Here is a 19,488-nt window from a genome sequence, read left to right on the forward strand (position 1 = left end):
CCTCCGAGCCTCCCCGCCTCCCCGCCTCCCCTCCTCCGAGCCTCCCCGCCTCCCCGCCTCCTGGCCTTCCTGCTGCTTCAGTCCCGCCGCTCTCTCCTTTTCCGTCAGCACTGCTTCCTCCTCCCCGGCCCCTCTACATGCCGTCAGTAGGTTTGGTTCTTGGACATTTCTGTCCTCTTGCCCACCTCCCTCTCTGGGTCTCATCCAGCCTTGACCTTGGGACTTGAAATGTCATAAGTGGGTCCCAAATGTGTGCTCTCCCCTCGGCCCTCCCAAGGCCGGACCTGGCGTCCCCTTGGCCCAGTCTCATCCGGAGCTCAGTGTTTTGTTCCTTCCTTCCCTGATGGTTTGCTCAGCACATCACGTGACTAGAGAGACGGGATCACAGTGTTTCTGTGGCAAGGTCAGTGCTACACAGAAACCTGTTGTAATTTGGTGGGAGCTTGTCTCTGTCAGGGTTGGCTTAAGTGAGGCGGAGGCTCTCAGTGGGGACACTTGGTGTTCTCCTGGGGAAGTTGTGGAGCCTGCAGACACGTTGGGGTGTCACAGTGGGTTGGGGGAGCTCCTGGCTCCCCCATAGAAGCCATAGAAGCTGCACCCGGGACAGGAGGGCATCCTGCAGCCCAGTGCCGAGTGCCGAGCCAGGACCAGCCCTGGAGTGAGGATGTAGGACCTGGAATGATCCAGCTCCCCCGGGAAAGGCAATGAGCATTTGATGCAAACAGCAAAGGAGCTTGAACCTATCTCTTTAAACCTATATTTATGACTAGCTGCCGGGAAGTGGTAGCTCGCGTCATGAATGGGCCTCTTGTCAGCCCGGGTTCTCCGCAGGCGCTCCTGGTGGGGCCTGAGTACCTGCAGTTAAACGCTGTTGCTTTTGGCAGGGCTTAGCGGCAGGCGAGGTGCAGGTCCTCTGATCTCCACGGTCTGCGCCGTCAGCCGTGACCTTCCCCGTGTCTCTTCTTTCCCCACCCCGTCTGCACCAAGCCCCGGCCCAAGCACTGCGCGGCGGGGCGGCCGAGATCGCTGCGGGGTGGGACCCGGGGCCCCAGGCGGAGGTCGTGCGGGGTTCAGGGTACATTGGAACAATTTCTGTTTGCCAGTGAAGATCGTCCAAACTATCTTTGTACTTTATCTAATTCCAAAAAATCTTTAAATCGAAAGCTTTTGGATGAAGTGCTGGGCAGTGGAATAGAAGTTTTATTAGAGGAATTGCGGTCACTTCACGTGCTGTCTGGTGCAGAAGGGATAGTGTTACACACGTTTGCGTGTCTGCTCACGCACAGCCGCGTGCACGCGTGGGCACACGTCCCGACTAAAGTCGCCCCACACTCAGCGCTTCTTTGCCTCTTAGGAGTTGGACAGTGTGACTGCAGGGCCAGCGTGAAACACACGTCTGAAAAGAAGTCACTTTGTCTAATGGGACGAGCAGAAGAGTTGTCCCTGGGGGGCTCACTGGGTCTCCCTCGGCGTTTCTGCCCTTGGTGCCACTGTCCAGTGTTGAGTTTTGTATTTTAAAAAAAAAAAAAAAAAAAAAGTCTGTTAAAGTGATAACATTGTGGCAGAGATTGTGTTTTAACAGATGATCTAATGCTTTAATTTTAGTAAGTGTGCTGCTCTTCACATCTTAAAGTTTAATGCTGGTAATTTAAGGTGTATGTTTTGTAAAATTTGTCAGTTCTCCTTTTCCTTCAATTTTTGTTTTAGAAGGTATTCGACTTAGGGAAATTATGTGGGTGTTTTGTGATATTAGAGTAGAAAGTTTAACAGAAAAGCAACATGTGTGTACACACGTGCACACGAAGAGGATTAGACTTGGGAACCAAGCCAGAGGGTATTAGGATCTGGCTCTGGCTCCTCTGAGCCTGTGTGTCCCGCTGCCTGGCTTCTCAGCGGGTCCTAGTCATCGGGCCTCAGGGGAGATGCGGCCCAGGGGGAAGGTCCGCAAAACCAGGGTGATCTTGTGGGTCAGAATTTCATAAGTATAGTTTGCCTGGTGTGTGAAAAAAATCGTTACAAATAGTTGTATTTGAGTCAGAGAAATAGTGTGAGCGAAACAGTGAGACAAATTTCAGGTTTTTACGTATATTTTTATATACATGCATTCATTGTACAGACGTACTCCGTAGAAAAGAAAACGTAAAAATCAAATTTTCCTGAATGTCTAACATGAAAATAAAAATAAATATGTCCAGGGTGGCACAGTTGTTCACATTATGTCCAGATGTGCAGAGGAAACAAGTTTCCTTAGGTCTGTCTTTGTCTTCCTGGCAGCCCTGCCCACTGGTAGGCGGGGACCGCTAGGGACACCAAAGCGCTGCACAGTTCTTTTGGCTTAGTGGGAAGCGGTGACTTGAATAGGCCCCGTGGCCGCCCAGCCTCTCTACTTGGAAGGTTCAGCTCGGGGCCTTGGTGTGGAAGTGGAGAGCAGAACGTGTTACCTTGGGGCTGTAGTGAGTGGCAGTGTCTCTGTGTCCCCACCAGAAACAAGCCCGACCCTCTCGGGAGGAGACTGTCCTTCTCAGACGTGTCCCCTGGTTTCCAGCAGACTGAGATTACTAACCTCGAGCTCGCAGTGTCACCATCACTCAAAGTCAGCAGATAAAACAAGAAATCAGTCCCCTAAGAACTTTAAGTATCAGAATTATCAAATTAGAAGATAAAATTACTAGGATATGTTTAAATAAATAAAATGAAAAGTCATAAAAAAGAAATAAGCAACAACGGAATATAAAAAATAGGCAACGAGAAGCAGAGAGATCTTTACATATGAGAAGTTATTGAAATAAAGAATTCTATGCATGACTGAAATATTAGGCTGCTAAAAGAAAATTAGGTGGATCTAAGGAAGTTACTCCGTGTATTGCAGAGAAGACAAAGAGAGGGGAATTATGAAACAAAGAAATTAACAGACTGGCAGGTAAAGTGGGAAAAGGCCTAGCCTTCTTTCCCAGGAGGAAATAGAAGAAAAGAAGAGGCGGGACGTGAAGAGGTACGTGTGCTGCGCAGATACAGCAACACGCGCACACCAGGCAGAAACCACATCTAGACACGTGGACCCGAAGCTCCGGGATGCAAAAGACAAAGGAGCGTCTTTAACCTCACGAGAGGAGAAAAGGTGAATGACAGTTACACTGGCCACGCTCTTATCCGGAGCAAAAAAAAAATGGAACCCAGAAGGTAGTGTATTAGCACCTTCAAAGGCTGCGAGAAAATAATTTTCAACCTGGCATCGTACAATTACCAAAACTAGCTTTCAAAATCAAGCCAATTTCTCTGCTTTAAAGGAACTTCTAAAGAATGCGTTTTAAGGAGAAAGGAAATTATGTCAGAAGAAAGATTCAAGAAGGTAGGATGAGAAAGGAAATTGGTAAATATGGGAATATGCACAGCATTTCCAATCCAAAATTATAAATAAATGTGTATTCTCTGAAAAAAAAAAGAGATCGGGGAGCTATTCAAAGTAACCGAAGTGAACGAGCAGAGTTAAAACTGAGAGGAAGCTTATTTTATCACAGCTAGAGACTCTGTTTGACAGTTTTGCGCATGAAAGATATATAATTACCCTTAAGATGACATTAAAATAATCTGGGACTTCCCTGGTGGCGCAGTGGTTAAGAATCCGCCGGCCGATGAAGGGGACACGGGTTCGAGCCCTGGTCCGGGAAGATCCCACGTGCCGCGGAGCAGCTAAGCCCGTGCACCACAGCTACTGAGCCTGCGCTCTAGAGCCTGCGAGCCACGCTACTGAGCCCACGCGCCACAACTACCGAAGCCCGCGTGCCTAGAGCCCGTGCTCCGCAACAGGAGAAGCCATCGCAATGAGAAGCCTGTGCACCGCAACGAAGAGTAGCCCCCACTCGCCACAACTAGAGAAAGCCCGTGCACAGCAGCAAAGACCCAACGCAGCCAAAAATAAATAAATAAAAATAAATTTATATTAAAAAAAATAATCTAACAATGCGTGATTCACGTTTCATCATATTTTTTCAAATGTTCTAATCCTTGATTCTTACAACAGGTGGAGTGGTGGCCCCAAAAAGGTATGCCCACATCCTAATTCCCAGAACTTGGGAATGTGACCTTATTTAGAAAAAGGTCTTTGCAGATGTGATCAGGTGAGGGATCTGGAGACAAAGAGAGATCATCCTGGACTGCACGGGTGGATCCTAAATCCAGTGACTGTCACCGAACGACAACACACAGTGAGGCCAAACATACCGAAACGTCGGAGTCTGGAGCAGGGAAAGGTTTATTGCAGGGCCGAGCCAGGAGAGCAAGTGGCTTGTGCCCAGAAAACTCCAAACTCCCCAAGGACTCCAGCATGCTTAAAGGACAGGTGAGGGAGGGGCGTCCAGCGTGTGTGATCAGCTTGTGCACGATTCTCTGATTGGTTGATGGTGATCAACCCTTAGGAGCTGCTGGGTCCGGGCTCTGTGCTCAGGATCAGCAAGTAGTTAATTTCTTCCACTTGGTGGTGGTTTTAGCATCTGAAAACCTCAGGAAATATGCCTGAGATACTATGATCTGGGTACTTCAGAGAGGAGCTGCAGCAGCGCATGTGCGGGGGGCATGTGTCCCGGGAGGGCCCCATGGGGTCCCGCTTGGTTACATGACAGGTGTCCTTATAAGAAACAGAAGAGGCGACACAGACCCTGGAAGAGGAGGTGGTGTGCAGACGCAGGGATGCAGCCACGGCCCAGGGGGACCAGGAGCCCTGACACAGAAAGCAGAGAAAGGCTTCCTCCCCGGATGGCCCAGAGGGAACGTGGCCCCGCGGAATCTCAGGCTTACGGCCCGCAGACTGTGAGAAATTAGGGAAGCCACCTGGTTATTGTAATTTGTTATGGCAGCCAGAGGAAGTTAATGCGGTCACCATTAAATTTATGCTTTCTGTAATTCTCTGTTTACCCTAGTATGACTCCGAAGCCAGGTTTTCTGGCCTGCTGTCCTCCCCTGGGGCTCTGGGAGGTGGCGTCCGGTTGTGTGGGGCGTGAATGTGGCCGGTTGGACCTCGTGTTGTCGGGGACCCCTGGTGTCCTCAGGCCCGGGTGCAGCTCTCTGCCCGCAGGCCTGCTGGTCTCAGCTGCTTCCTCGCCTGGTGGCCGAGCAGGTGGCGTGGCCTCCGCCGGGCCCTTCCTGTGTCTGCCGCCCATCGGTCCAGGGCCTTCTCTTTCCTGGGCTCCTTGTTCTGCCCGTGCCTGGCTCCGTGGACTGTAGACCCACTGCCTCGTCCGACTCGTGGTCCCCTCCGGGTGGTCTGACGTCCACCTCGCCTGGGCTCAGCGGTGAGGGCGAGGGGCCCGAATTCACCCCTGCTCATCTCGTTAGTGTCCCTGGTGCAGCCGCCCCAGGCTGGTCAGGCCCAGGTGGCCTCCTCGGAGGGCTCCCCAGGCTCCACAGGACGCATGGCACAGACCTCCTCGGCCATGTCCTCAATCTGCTCTGCTTGGTATCGCAGCCCAGAGGCTACATTCACCTGGAGACTCTCCTGCCTCTGCTGTCCTTCCCCATGAGCCCTGGACCCGCCCCTCCCGTCCTTCCCGCCTGGACCCGGGCCTGGCCCTGCCCCTCAGAGCCTGAGGGCACCACCCATGGGAGGGACTTTGGGCTATGACCACACTGGTGTCTGTTACACTAAAGTTATCTAGAAAATTACTTTCCCATGAAGCCTTGCTTTCACACTTGCTGTCTTGTTCCAGAATCCTATTTTGAATGGTAGGGATAAGTATTACCTGGGTCCTTTTGACTGTCTGGTGTAGCTCTTCTCACCTTTCCCCAGCCGCGGAGAATGCCACATAAAGAGGGATGCATGAGAAAAAAGCTTTACTATTTTAAAAGATTTATCACAGTAAAAATATCCAAGACAATAAGCATTTATGACTGATAGATACAGTATTCTACAGCCTTTTAATTTAGTATCTCATTTGATCCTTAGTATCGATTATTATCCCATTTTGTAGATAAGACAACTGAGACGTTAAGACATTTAAGGTCATAGCACCGATACAAGTAGCAGAATTAAAAATAACTCACAGGGCATGTAACCCTACTTCCAGAATCTACCTGAAAGCCCTCACTCTTTGCCTCAGATTGGAAATGAAAGATGAAGCTGTTTCCAGGTCCTCAGATGGCATTCCCGCCCTGCTACCAGCCCTGACCCCTCCGGGCCCACCATGACTTGGGCAGTCTTGGAGACTCAGCTTTGAATTTAAATGAATAATAATAGTATTTTATCCAGCGTAGTTTGGTGTTTTTTAATGTGGCAGTTTTTCTTGTTTGCTGTATTGCCAAAACAGAAGTTCTGTATTTTTCATTCTGTCAACTCTAGCAAAACTCATGATCTCAATCTTAGAGCCAGTATTTGGACTAAAACCAGTTTTCATTGGTCTCTTTCTTTTTTATATATATATATATTTTATTTTATTTTTGGCTGCGTTGGGTCTTTGTTGCTGCGCGCGGGCTTTCTCTAGTTGCGGCGAGCGGGGGCTACTCTTCGTTGGGGTGCGCGGGTTTCTCATTGCGGTAGCTTCTCTTGCTGCAGAGCACGGGCTCTCGGTGCACAGGACTCAGTAGTTGTGGCTTGCGGGCTCTAGAGCGCAGGCTCAGTAGTTGTGGTGCACGGGCTTAGTTGCTCCGTGGCATGTGGGATCTTCTCAGACCAGGGCTCGAACCCGTGTCCCCTGCATTGGCAGGCAGATTCTTAACCACTGTGCCACCAGGGAAGCCCAGGTCTCTTTCTTATTAGTATACATTTATATGGATATTCTATTTTCCTTGGTTAATGAGTTTACCTTGAAAAAGTAACCTACTATGAGGTTAGAAATGTTTATTGGTGCTTTGGGTGTGTAAGTAAGTCCACACGCCTGCCTCTGGCTGTTTATTTAGATCTGTTTTCAATCTCAGATGTTCAAAATCAGAGAATTAAGAGACTTAGTCATAAAAGAACTAAGAAATCTGAACTTTTCATTGAGGCTTAATTACAGGTACCATTAACATTGTAATGTAATAATTGTAATAATAGGTAACATTTATGGAGAACTTGCTAATCACATTACCTAGATTTTCTCAGTTAAACATCAAACCTACATGGTAAGTACTGTTATTATCTTTGTTTTACAAACAAGGACGTGATGATATTAATTCCGTCTGTGTCTCTAGTGATTCGCGGTCCGCAGCGCCCTGACCTCTGCTTGGGTGTCCCTGTGACTTGGCCTGGCAGGTGTTCCTGTCCTGTGGTGCGCAGAGACTGTTACATGGTTTGTGTAGCAGAGCCAGTGGCCAGCAGCCTTCGTTCGGTTCCCTGGGCTGACTTGCCATTTCTCGGTCTTCTCCCTAGCCACGGTCTTGTAGTGCAAAGGCTCTTAGAGATCAAGTATCTATGTACATAATTATGGGAGCTCCATAACTGGAGTGTGCTGTAATAGCAAAACCACTCAGGTGGTCTAGTCTGGGGAGGGACGCCTCCTGCACTGCGGGTGGGTTGGTGACAGCAGCACAGGCGGGAAAGTGAAGGAGATGGCTCGGGTCAGGCTGCTGGCTGCACAGAGTGACTGCTAAGGCCTCAGCCCTCCTGTGTCATCATTTGCTTATAGTACTCTCCAAAAAACAGCAGTCTTGTGTGATAAGGAGTGAAAAATGAAGAGAACAAATTGAGAAAAAAATCACTTTAAGCCTCTCCCAGGAATGAACGAAGCATATGGTGGCAGTAATAATGTTAAAAATGAATCTGAAAATGAAATTAAGGAAGGTTACAGTTATAATAACATCAGAGGGAATAAAATACTTAAGGAACAAATTTAACAAAAGCAGTGCAAAACGTATTCCCTAGAAACTACTGAGCATTTTTGCTGAAAGCAGTTTGAGAAGACGCAGGTCACTGGCAAGACCCCGTGTGCTGATGAGCTGGAAGACGAAGTGTTGCTGAGACGGGCAGTGCTCCCGCACTGATCTACAGACCCAGCATCATCCCTACAAAATCCAGGGTTGCTTTTTTGCAGAAATTAACAAGCTGATGCTAAAATTTGTATGGAAATTCAAGAGACTGAGGATAGCTAAAACAGTCTGAAGAAAGAACACAGTTGGAAGACTCACACTTCTTGATTTGAACCCTTACCAGAGACCTATAGTAATCAAGAAGGTGTGGTACTGTCCTAAATATAGGTGTTTCGATCATTGGAATAGGACTGAAAGTCAGAAGTAAACCCATGCGTCTATGGTTAACTGCTTTTCGACAAAAGGTATAAGGCAACTCAAATAGGAGAAAGAATAACCTTTTCAGCAAACACATAGTGCCAGGACAGCCCTATATCCACATGCAAGTGAATGAAGTTGGGCCCTTTCATCTTAACAACACACACAAATTAACTAAAATTGGGTCAAATACCTACAGGTAAGAACAAAATCGATACAATTCATTTAAAAATATAGGAGAAACTCTTCAAGACCTTCCTTGGGCTAGGCGAACGAAGCCCTTTTGGATATGACACCAAAAGCTCATACAACCAAAAAAAAAAAAAAATAGGCAAATTGAACTTCATAATAACTAAAAAAAACTTTTGTGTGTCAAAGGACACCATCAAGAAAATGAAAATATAACCTATACAATGAGAGAAAATGTTTGTAAATCATATATCTGGTAAAGGACTTGGATCCAGAACGTATGAAGAACTCTTACAATTCAGTATTAAGAAGACAAGTAACACACTTTAAAAATTGGACAAAGAATCCAAGTAGACATCTCTCCAAAGAAGATATACCAGTGACCCATAAGTGCATGAGAACGTAGAGGGTTAAAGTCATTAGTCATCAGAGAAATGCAAATCAAAACCACAATGAGATACCACTTAGTACCCGTAAGGGTGACTGTCATCAAAAAGATGGAAATATAACGGCTGTTGGGAAGGGTGTGGGCAAATGAGAGCCCAGTCCACGGCTGGCAGGGCTCTAACCTGCTGCATCTGCCGTGAAGAGCAGTCTGGCAGTTCCTTAATAGGTTAATTGTAGAGCTGCCCTGTGACCCAGTGATTGCATCTGTAGGTGTCTACCCAAGAGAAATTAAAACATAATCCCCACACAGAAACTTGTGCATCTGTGTTCACTGCAGCAGTACTCACAATAGCCAGAAATGGAAACAACCCAAATGTCCATTTACTGACGAATGGATAAATGAAATGTGCTATATCCACATAATGGGATAGTGTTCAACCATAAAGAAGGAAGGAGGGATTGATTCATGTAACATAGATGAACCTGGAAAATGTTAGGCTAAGTGAAAGAAGCCAGTCACAAAAGACCACATATTATATGATTCCATGTATGTGAAGTGTTCAGAATAGGCAAATCTTTAGTGACGAAAAAATAAATGACTGGTTGCCCAGGGCCAGGGGGCTGGGGGAACATGGGGCGGGATGATCGCTAAAGGGTACAGGTTTCTTTTCGGGGTGATGAGAATGTTCTAAAATTGATTGTTGGGCTGGCTGCACAGTCTGTGGATGTACTAAAAGCCATGGAATTGTACACTTTAAATGGATGGATTGTATGGTATGTGAATTATATCTCAATCAAGCTGCTATAAATAAAAACATTAAAATTAAGTTCTAAGAACTAGAAATTTCAAGTAACTGACTAGGTATCCAAGATCATTTTGGATCCAGAGAAGAAAGGCTCCATACCCCCTAGTGTGCCATTCCAAGTGCTGGGAGGTGAGAGCCTGGGCTTTGCAGCCACACAGACCGAACTGGACAACTGGATTAGAAGGGCCAGTTTGCACAGCTTCTCTGAATCTCAGCTTCATCGTCTACAAAATGCGGGTAACAATTCTTAGCTCGTGGGTTGCTCATCAGAGGGGTGGGGTTGTGGTCACTGCGGCATCGTGTACGGGGCCCTGACTCTTTTCGGCCCTGCAGACCTGCCATCTCACTTCTGGCAGCAGGGATTGCCCTGTCCATCTCCCCCTCTCTGGGCTCCTTTAGCAGGGGGGCCTCCTCTTCACTCCCTGCTGCCTCTGCTCTGGGCTTGCTGCTTGGTGCTCACTTAGTGCTAGTTGAGGGAATAAACAGCAGGCCGGAGTGGAATGTTGGAATGACGTCAGTGCTTCCACTGCATCCCTAAGCATTACTTTACTGGTAAATAGAATAACCTCAGCTCTTTGGTGTTGGGAGCTTCATCTGATGATTTGGCATCACAAATGTATCTAGTAAATTTTGGCGTGATGGTATAGTCCTGACATTAAGATACAAAGATAGGCATCAAGTCTAAATTTAATTATAAATTTAAATTAATAGAAAATCAAAAGTTGCTAGTTGGTAATAGATTGAGAAGGATTGTGCCTGATGAATACTTCATTTTCAAAGGCTCTTTTTTGAAGGAGCACTTGTGTTTTATAAGCTGCCCTGCAACTTTGAGACTGGACTTCCTCAAGTACTCTATCAACTGCTAAGAGAAACTGAAAATTTGGATTTCCATGGAAGTCTTATCGTCATTTTTAATGATAGGGCATTGAAATGTGTCTCCTGAGTTTGTGTAGTAAGTGAGTCTAGTACGTGTTTGAACTCGTACGGGGCTATCTTCTTGCCAAAACTGAGAAAACTTTTTTAGAAAATTCACCTTATCTCTGTGCCAGTTTCTCTAGAAGCCCAAGCTTTCTCATGACATTCACCTCGCTGTTTCTTATGCAAAAGAACAAAGCTAAAGTTATCGCTGTGTGGGAAAATTATGATGGTAATGTGTCTAAACTGTTTGAAGCCATTATTGACTAGCTCATGTGCCTGTTAATTACCTGGAGATCTTGGCATTACCTGGTGCTTTGTGGTAACCTTATAGATACAGGGGTGTGGATAAACTTATCTCAGAAGTGCCTTTTAATTTTGTCCTTCTTGTGATCTTTTAAAAGTGGACAGAAGCTTTCGTTAAAGACCAGAGACGTTTAAAATAATTTCACTCCTTTACTTTATGACACCTTTCATCCAATCGTATCAAAATATTTATGCAGAATTCAGGAATCCTATCCTGCAGATGACACTTGGATGAAATTGGAAGGTGGCGCTGTAGTAAGTACAGACAGTCTAGAAACTTACGACTTAGCACTGGATGGCTGTGCAGGTTTCTAAATAAGGGCGATCACCACTTATGCATCTCTTCCTCGTCTTCTTAGTTGTACCCTGGGGGCCAAGTGGCTCTCCTCTCTCTCTCCCCGTGAGCCCCAAAATAGTTGTATTAATAGGAATATATGATGTTTATGTTCTTGAAAAAATCAGGGTGGTCTGATTCTGGCATTTCCCTTCGTCCAACCCTGTTGAATTTTCTGTTTAAAAACTGGCATTCCGAGAGCTTTTCTCTGGCTGGGCGCCTGGATCGCATGTTACAGCAGCAAATGAGGAATGCCAAGACGTCCCCCAAAGACAAATGTTTGTTATGGCAGTGGAGCTGATGTGACACTCAGAGTGAGAGCCCCTTAGCTTGTCTGAATGACAGGTAATGGTCTTTTTCATTTTCTTTTCTTTTATTATTATTTTAAAGGGGGGGAAAGAATGAAAGAAATGCGCAGAGGCTGAGATTGTGTTTGGTTCACCAAGCTGTTAAGTGTCAAATGCACTCGACTGATAATGCATCTTTTGTCTCTTTTAGGAGCTAATTTTGTTACCCGAAAAATTAGCCGGTCAGTAGCTAAGATTTACCTTGGACAACTGGAATGCTTCAGCTTGGGGAATCTGGACGCCAAACGAGATTGGGGCCACGCCAAGGACTACGTGGAGGTAGGGACCCCCGCGTTTTGGTCTTTAAGTGCCTGTATCCGCTGGCATCCGGACGCCAGGCCTCGGGGGGAGCTCTCCTGGAGGTGGCGGCAGGTGCACTGGTGCTAATGCAGATGTGTTGAAGCTCACACTGTGCCCCCTCCCGGCTGGATGGTCAGCGGTGTGTACAGGCCGTCCCGCACCCCCCGGAAGGGGGAAGCCTCTCACGACCCTTCTTTTAATCATTCAAAATGAAGGTGCCAGTCAGTGGTCTGGATGATGGATAAAAAGTAAATGGTGTTCCTTCCTTTCTAAAGCGTCTTCCTTGTGCCACTCTCTCATCCTGCCCAAGACACTGCGTAACGAACTGTGAGAGCATCTTGTTATAATAGTCCTAGTCCTCAGACCTGCAAGAAATACTGCCTGATTTCAATCTGTATAATCTAAGACCTTCAGATTTACATTATTCTACTAATCACTCCCAGAGTGCTGTTCTTACAGAGCGATTGGTTCAGACTCTGGCTATTACCCTGTGCGCTTGGTAGCCTGTGACTCACACCCGTCATTGTGTCCGTTAAATAAAGAGCAAAGAGAGAGATGCTAGTAATAACGCTATTGCAGAACAACGGGTGTAGTTAAAGGGAAATTCAAACTTTCAGTCTTGGGATTTATGTGCATATTAAGTTTTGGTTTGGGTTACATATGTTACATATATAAGTAGTATGATTTTTCTTTAAAAAAATTATTACCTCTTACCTTGCCGGCATTAGTATGCTTTCAGATATCTGTGGTGATTCTGTGGCCAGACGTGAAGGAGCATGTTGGTGACATTGTGTTTGTCCCGGAGTCTGCTGGTCCTTGTTTAGGTGCTTACAGATTTCCTGTACTCGGGAGACTATTTCTGTCCTCAGTGATGCCTCTCTGGGAAACCGGATCTGGTTTCCTAAGCAAACAAGCAGTTCACTTGCTAACCCAGAGGTCAGCTTCAGAGTGTTATTATTTTTGTGTGTAACAATTAAACGTGTTTCATACTTAAACACCTAATTCTGATTTATATTACAGACAAAAAAAATTTCTGATTTAAAATTTTGAACAACGTAACATTTAGATCATTTAAATGTGTTCTTCTAAACTGTAAATACAATGAAGCATTTTATGACAGTTGCCTTTGGATATATTTTAAGAATATTCGTTAAAAATATGTAAGACCATACTTTCAGAAGTAATAAGAAAGTGGGAGAAAGGAGATGTTAACAAGAGAAGCTGAAACTTTCTTTTGTCTGACCTGTGTGGTCTTACCTTCTTAAAAATATGAGGCAAGTTTTGTAAAAATAAGTGCATTGTTTTTTCAAGAATAGCGTTTTGGCGCATAACCTTTGAGCTTCTGCATTTACTAAGAGCTGCACAGAAGGCTCTGTGCGTATCCTTCATCATCCAAAGTCTGGTTCTTCAGTTTCGGGAACCAGATAGATCAAATTTCATTCTATTTTATTTTATATTTTTGCACTGGGGTACAAAATCAGTTTGTTATTGGAACTCAGAAATAGATTTTGATAGTGTGAGAAACAGTATATCAAAATGTTAGTAATACTTATTTTGGGTTATGTTTATTTTCTTCTGTATACTCCGGTATTCTCCATATATTGAAATGAGTATGTATAAACTTTTTCAATCAGGGAAAAAGATACATGACATTTTGAAAACAGGCCAGAAAAATTCAACAAAAAAGGCATGAGACTGTTACATAAACACATAAGTAACAAGAACACTTTTCGTGAGCTCAGTGGGTCTGCGGGAAGGACCGTGCTGTCATCTCATCCCCAAATGCCGAGGGTGGCACTGCTCCTGGGTGTCGCGCAACCCTGGCACAAAGGGCCCACGTTTGTATTTGTTTAACAGGAAAGTATTTCAGAAACACTGTGGCTCAAAGACTTCAGAAAGGTCTTCCCAAATGATGTCATTTTGAAGATTCCTTGCCGAGGTGTGTCAGTACAGCAACTGCAGGAGCCAAGATATCCGGGAGAGTAAGACGTGAGGGTTAAGAGGTTCTGGCTTTTCAGCAAGTGTCACATTTTCAGATTTCACAAACACACATACAAAGTTAAGTCATTCTCGTTGGTGTTCAACACCTGATTTGTTCCATAATACAGGTGGGTTTTGCATATTAAGGATTCCCTTGGCTCTGACAGTAACACATGTTGATGCTCTAAAAAGCATGTGCTCACTTACGGGTTCTGAAAGAAGTCGACATTTCATGATTTCTAAAAAAGTGTCATCATTAAATAAGAATCCACAGTTCACTATCTCCATTTTAAGAAATATTACCATCCTTTGCATTTCTAAATATATTAAAATGAGGTTACTTCACAGACTTATGAGTAAAAGTAGGTGTGGCCAAAATTAAAATCAACAAGGCTAAGAATGAAAAATGAGAAGCATTGTTTGTTTAAAACACATCTGCATCCTGGCGCTATAATCAGCTTTAGAGTAAAGAAGCCTTGGCCAGCACAGATCAAACAAGTCATAATAGCATCTCATTTACATACGCTTTAATTATATAATCCCTCTCATTTATACGTAAACATGTTGTATTCGTATATCTTTAGATTAAGTGACTAATACGTTCCTATTTATGGATGAATTTTAATGATGAAGAGTAGAGAGCGTTTTCCAGACTGGGTGTAGGTGATCCCAGCTGGGTCAGTGAGCCTAAGTCTTAACAAGGTTTTTAATTTTTTTGCGGTACGCGGGCCTCTCCCGTTGCGGAGCACAGGCTCCGGACGCGCAGGCTCAGCGGCCACGGCTCACGGGCGCAGCCGCTCTGCGGCACGTGGGATCTTCCCAGACCGGGGCACAAACCCGTGTCCCCTGCATCGGCAGGCGGACTCGCAACCACTGCGCCACCAGGGAAGCCCTTAACAAGGTTTTATACATCAATTTATCCATCTGTGAAAAGGACATAATAGCCATCCTGTTAAAAATCAGCATTAATGTGCTATACATCCCTGATGAGAATCTCTCTCTTCCTTGTAAACATTTTCCCAACAATTTATACAAAGCCATTTCCTGTTGCTGATTCAGATTCACTAACTTCTGTTCTTAGTCTTGTTTCCTAGATCAAAATGATTTAAAAATTATTTGACTGGGTAAGAGGTATTTCAACTTGAAATGAAGAATATAAAAACTATATTAAATTACATGGTACTTTAGAATAAACAAGTCATGTGCAGTTACATCTTTTATATTATTTTATTAGAAACATTGTTAAAGATGCAGAATTGTTGCATTAATTTTACGGTGAACAGCCATGTACCCACCACCCAGGTGCTGTAATTAACATCTGCAGTTATTGTTGTGTTTTGATAAAAAAATGACTATTTAAAAATTGCTGTAGCGCTAATGGCTCGGGGCTATAAATAGACAATTTACACAAACACAGGTTTTCAAAAATATGCATTTCTTATGGGATAAGGTCAGTTGACAGTTCAAACTTTTAAAATATCTTCATCTTCTTAAATATTTCTGTGCCCCGACCGCAACCTGTTCTCACGCCTGACTCCCGTCATGAACTCGTCATGAATTCGGAGCATCGGCTCTTATGCATGAGAGCATGCGGCGCTGTGTGCCACGTCAGGTGAGCTCAGGCAGCCAGTATTGCAGCAGTAGTGCAGCCGCATTGCACCAGCAGTGCAGCATTGCACCAGCAGTGCAGCAGCAGCACCAGCAGTGCAGCAGCAGCACACCAGCAGTACAGCAGCATTGCAACACTGCACCAGCATTGTGCCAGCAGTGCAGCAGCATTGCAGCAGTAGTGCACCAGCAGTACACCAGCAGTGCAGCAGCATTGTACCAGCATTGCACTAGCATTGCACCAGCATTGCAGCAGCATTGCAGCAGCAGTGCACCGGCAGTGCCTGGAACATTGTTCCTTCAGCACCTCTGTGGACTATCTCCCATGGCCGTGGTTCTAGCTGCTACAAATGACCCTGCCCAAAGCCAAACCCTCCTGACAAGACAATGCTATACTGCATAAAGGTCAGCAGATTTCTTTACTATAAGACCACCTTCTCAGAACTTAGCATATGTGAGCCTGCACTAGGCCTGCTAGGAGTAGTAGAGGGTTTTCCAAACACATCTTACCTTGCCCCCCTTCTAGTGAAAAGTGGGCATTAACGTCTAGCAGTGTGGAGTTGGGAAATGGTGCCCTGATGGTGCTTAAATACAATGAACAGTAGCCGTTTGGCTAACGAGGTCCCACTGTGGTTGCACCGTGATAGAATTAGCCAGAAAAGATTGAGAGATAAGTTATTGTTAAGGGCTAGGCCACAAGAGTCTTTAAGCTTTTCCACCTACGGGATGGTCCTTTGCTCTTGGGATACACAGGTAATCAAGAGACCCGAGTCTGAGCTCTTTCCAGGACTCTGCAAAAAGCCATTTAAACATATCATGAGGTTCTACTGCCCACGGCTGACAGGACAGACGCTCCTGAAGAGAAACCTGGCCTAGAGGCAATCCGGGGACTTTCACATTATTAGGGGAGAAGTTTTGAGATTCATCTGAATTTTAATATATTCCTTTAATTGTTTTCTTTTTGGTCAGGGAGCCCAGATTAGTAATAAAAAGCTACTTTCAGAAATAAAAATAAGAATAATTGCCAAATGTTAGGCACATATTACATGCCGGAAGCTTCATATCCATTGTCTTCTATAATGTGCACAACCCTCCAGACAGGGTGAGTCCGTCCTCCTCTTACAGACGAGGGAGCTGAGGGGACGTGATTGCTCGAAGCCGAGGTGACCACGGAGGTGAAGGCTGCCCGGTCCCCGGCCCGGGCCTGATGCCCGAGCCATACTCCTGACTTAGGCTGAAGTGAGGGCAACAGTGGGATCCGGGTGACTTTCCGTTTCCCAGAGAGAGAGAAGATTACCTTCTGTCCTTTTCTCTTTCTGCCACTTGTGGTCCCAGGGCAGGAGGAGTATCTGGCAGTTCAGAGCCACTGAGCCGGCTGTCTGCTCTCCCTGAACCCCTCCCACTGGCTGGATGCATGCGGCCCAGATGCACGGGGTGTGTTTGGGGAAATGAGCTGGGAACCGCCCACCTTCCCTGTTCCTTGGCCGCCAAGTGAGTTGACCTTCAGGACAGCTTTGGTCTCAGCAGGTGACAGAGACCTGGGGGGGGAGCAGGGAGCCTCTGGCGGGGAAGGGAGCCTGGTGACGGAGCTGGGGAGGTGACTGCTGTGTCTCAGGCCCCGTCTCCTCCTTGTGCAGGCTGCTGCTGGCATTTTGCATCTGGTATTAACCCACACAGATCTGGAAGGAAGGGATGCATTTAAACTTCCTGAGATTTTATTTAAGGGGAAGCTTGCTTGTTGGGACATCTCTTCTTCACACTCAGGAGAGGAGTTTGATTTCCTGCTGGGTTTGCGTCTCTAAGAGTCAACGGTACCTGACCCCGTTCTCCAGTCAGACCCCACCCAGCAGACGTGCAGGAAGTCGTAGTTGCCATGTTTCCATGGCCAGGTCTTCACGGGTTGGGGATGACAGCACAGGAGCGGCCATGCCCCGCACCCTATAAACTGCAGGCCCTGTTTACTTCGTTGTGTTAACAAATGAAGCTTCTAGGATGGATATTCCTCAGGTTTTCATCCACAGATAAGTTAGAAACATGGAGGTGGGTACATTGTGAGATCAGATTTTCAGTGTGTTTTAAAAAGGTAGAATTGGGCATCTGACTTTAAATTAGAAAAGTGGTTCTTGGCAAAGGTGTGTGTGTGTGTGTCTGCGTGGAGAGAGGAGGAAGCGAGTGTAGGGTGGCGGGCTCTGCCCTCTCAGAAGATGCAGCGCCTGGAGTGTAGACGCCGCTCACCTTTTCAGGGGCAGCAGTTAGCTGCAATGAGCAGCAGCCTGGCCCGCCCCCAGGTCACCCCCCTCCCCGATGCTGTGTCAGCATACCCTGCAGGCCACCAAGCAACCACTCGTACCCAAGAAAGTCACGGGTCAGTTCCTGAACATACCGTGTAAATGGTGGGACTCATTCACTCTTGTCTCAAGTGCCTGACAAGGGTCCCTCGGCTGCCGTCCCCTCCTCACTGGCTGGCCCTGTCCTTTCTCTGCCCCTCCGCCCTCCCTCCTGTCCCTGCTGGCGCCCGCTTCCTGTCTGCTTCCTCCCACAATGAAAACTGGCTCTTTAATTGTAGTGACAAGACTCCTCATGTGATATGGATGTAATTGCCTCTCAGAAAGTATGACGTCACCTACGCTTAGTGATGATTTGCAGGAGAAGGTAATGCTCTGGGCTCTTGTTTGGAATAGATATCGTGCAGGAATGAAGTGTTTGACACCTTGACTTGTTAGTTAAATAGCTTCAAAATAGGATATTGACTTTGTTCCATGTTCTTGATGCCTTATTGTAAAGAATCTTCAAAGGCCACCATCTCTTGGGACCAAATTTCCAAAGGGTTTTCCCACGTAGCCTTTCGAGTCGTTCTAGAGGCCGTGGTTGTATTCTGCCTGCAATCTCAATATGCCCGAGTGGATGAACCTGGGGGGCTGTTGAGTGAAGATCCCGTCTCATTTTAGCAAAGAAGACCATGGATGGGGCTTCCATGAAACCCAAATAATTCACAAGTGAAGTTTTACAGAAGCAGAATTGTCTGAAGGCAAAACTGAGAAACCATCTGTGAAACAGTCTGCGCTGTTGACTGAAGCCTCATTTGGAAATTATTAGTAAAGATCCTAAAGAAAGAGACGAAATTACTCTGCAGTCCCCCACTATCTGTGAGCTATGTAAAATATTTGAGATCACTTTTGCTGTATTTTCTCATATTCTAAAGAAAATAGTCGAGCTTAAATCATTGTTCATTACTTCCTACAGAATCTAAGATCTGAAATCTCGGAGAATAAAATCACTCCCCCACAAACATAGGAAAGGATGCGGTTGGTTATCTTGTGTCTGTGTCCCTCTCAGCTGCTTGAAGGCACAACCGGATTTTGTTCCTCTTTTAATTGTGCCTTGCAACCTGCCTGGTACAGAACAGATGCCCCATAAATACTTGAAATGAATGGAATCTCCCTATCTGATCAGCTCTTTATAAAATTTATAAAAACGAATTTATAGAAAATATGAGATGTGTTTTATTCCCCTTGCTATTAACATATTGTTCCCTATACTTAGCGTAAGACATTTGCCACTCTTGAGCAAATGTGAATATGCTCTTACCACATTTAGGTTTCAGTTACGTTGGATTTACTTGATTCCAGCAAAATGTGTTCAAGCGGTTTTCTCTCTTGTTGCATGCTGCCGTGAAGGAACACTGAGCAGTGCTTATACGTTCTCATTCTGTGGTAAGTTTCCCGATGATCTCTAGATTCTACTATTATTAGACTTTATTCCTATTTTTATTTATTTATTTTTATTCCCGTTTTTAAAAGAAGGATATCCGAGCAGATGGAAAACATAGAAAGAAAGAATGATACATTGGCTCTGATTGACAAGACGAAATTTAGAAATCGCAGGAGTAGCATTAGTTTACAAGGTCAGGTGCCCTTTGTGTGACTGATAATGTTGACATCTGCCCCTTCAGAAACCTCTTTATTTGTGAGCCCCTCACTGTGTTTTCTCTCAGTTTTCAAGAGTGTCATTTGATGCAGGATTCTTCTTGATAGAGCAAGATTTCCATCACAGATTCTGTTGTTTTGGAAACTTTCTCTCTCCATTCCTTCCCCTCCCCCGACCCCCAGACACACACCCACAC

The 19,488-nt window shown here is 45.6% G+C and overlaps 1 protein-coding gene across 1 annotated transcript in view; it reads left to right on the forward strand.

The window, feature by feature from the left end:
- The window catches only part of GMDS (GDP-mannose 4,6-dehydratase), a 489,690-nt gene that overhangs the window by 217,460 nt on the left and 252,742 nt on the right, over positions 1-19,488 (forward strand). The window contains exon 7 of the mRNA XM_007452102.1: positions 11,629-11,756. Coding sequence (XP_007452164.1) covers positions 11,629-11,756 — 128 coding nt within the window. The remainder of the gene's footprint in view (positions 1-11,628; positions 11,757-19,488) is intronic.

This window comes from Lipotes vexillifer, unplaced genomic scaffold (genome assembly GCF_000442215.2).
Source record: "Lipotes vexillifer unplaced genomic scaffold, Lipotes_vexillifer_v1.1 scaffold1162, whole genome shotgun sequence".
Classification (NCBI taxonomy): Eukaryota; Metazoa; Chordata; class Mammalia; order Artiodactyla; family Lipotidae; genus Lipotes; species Lipotes vexillifer.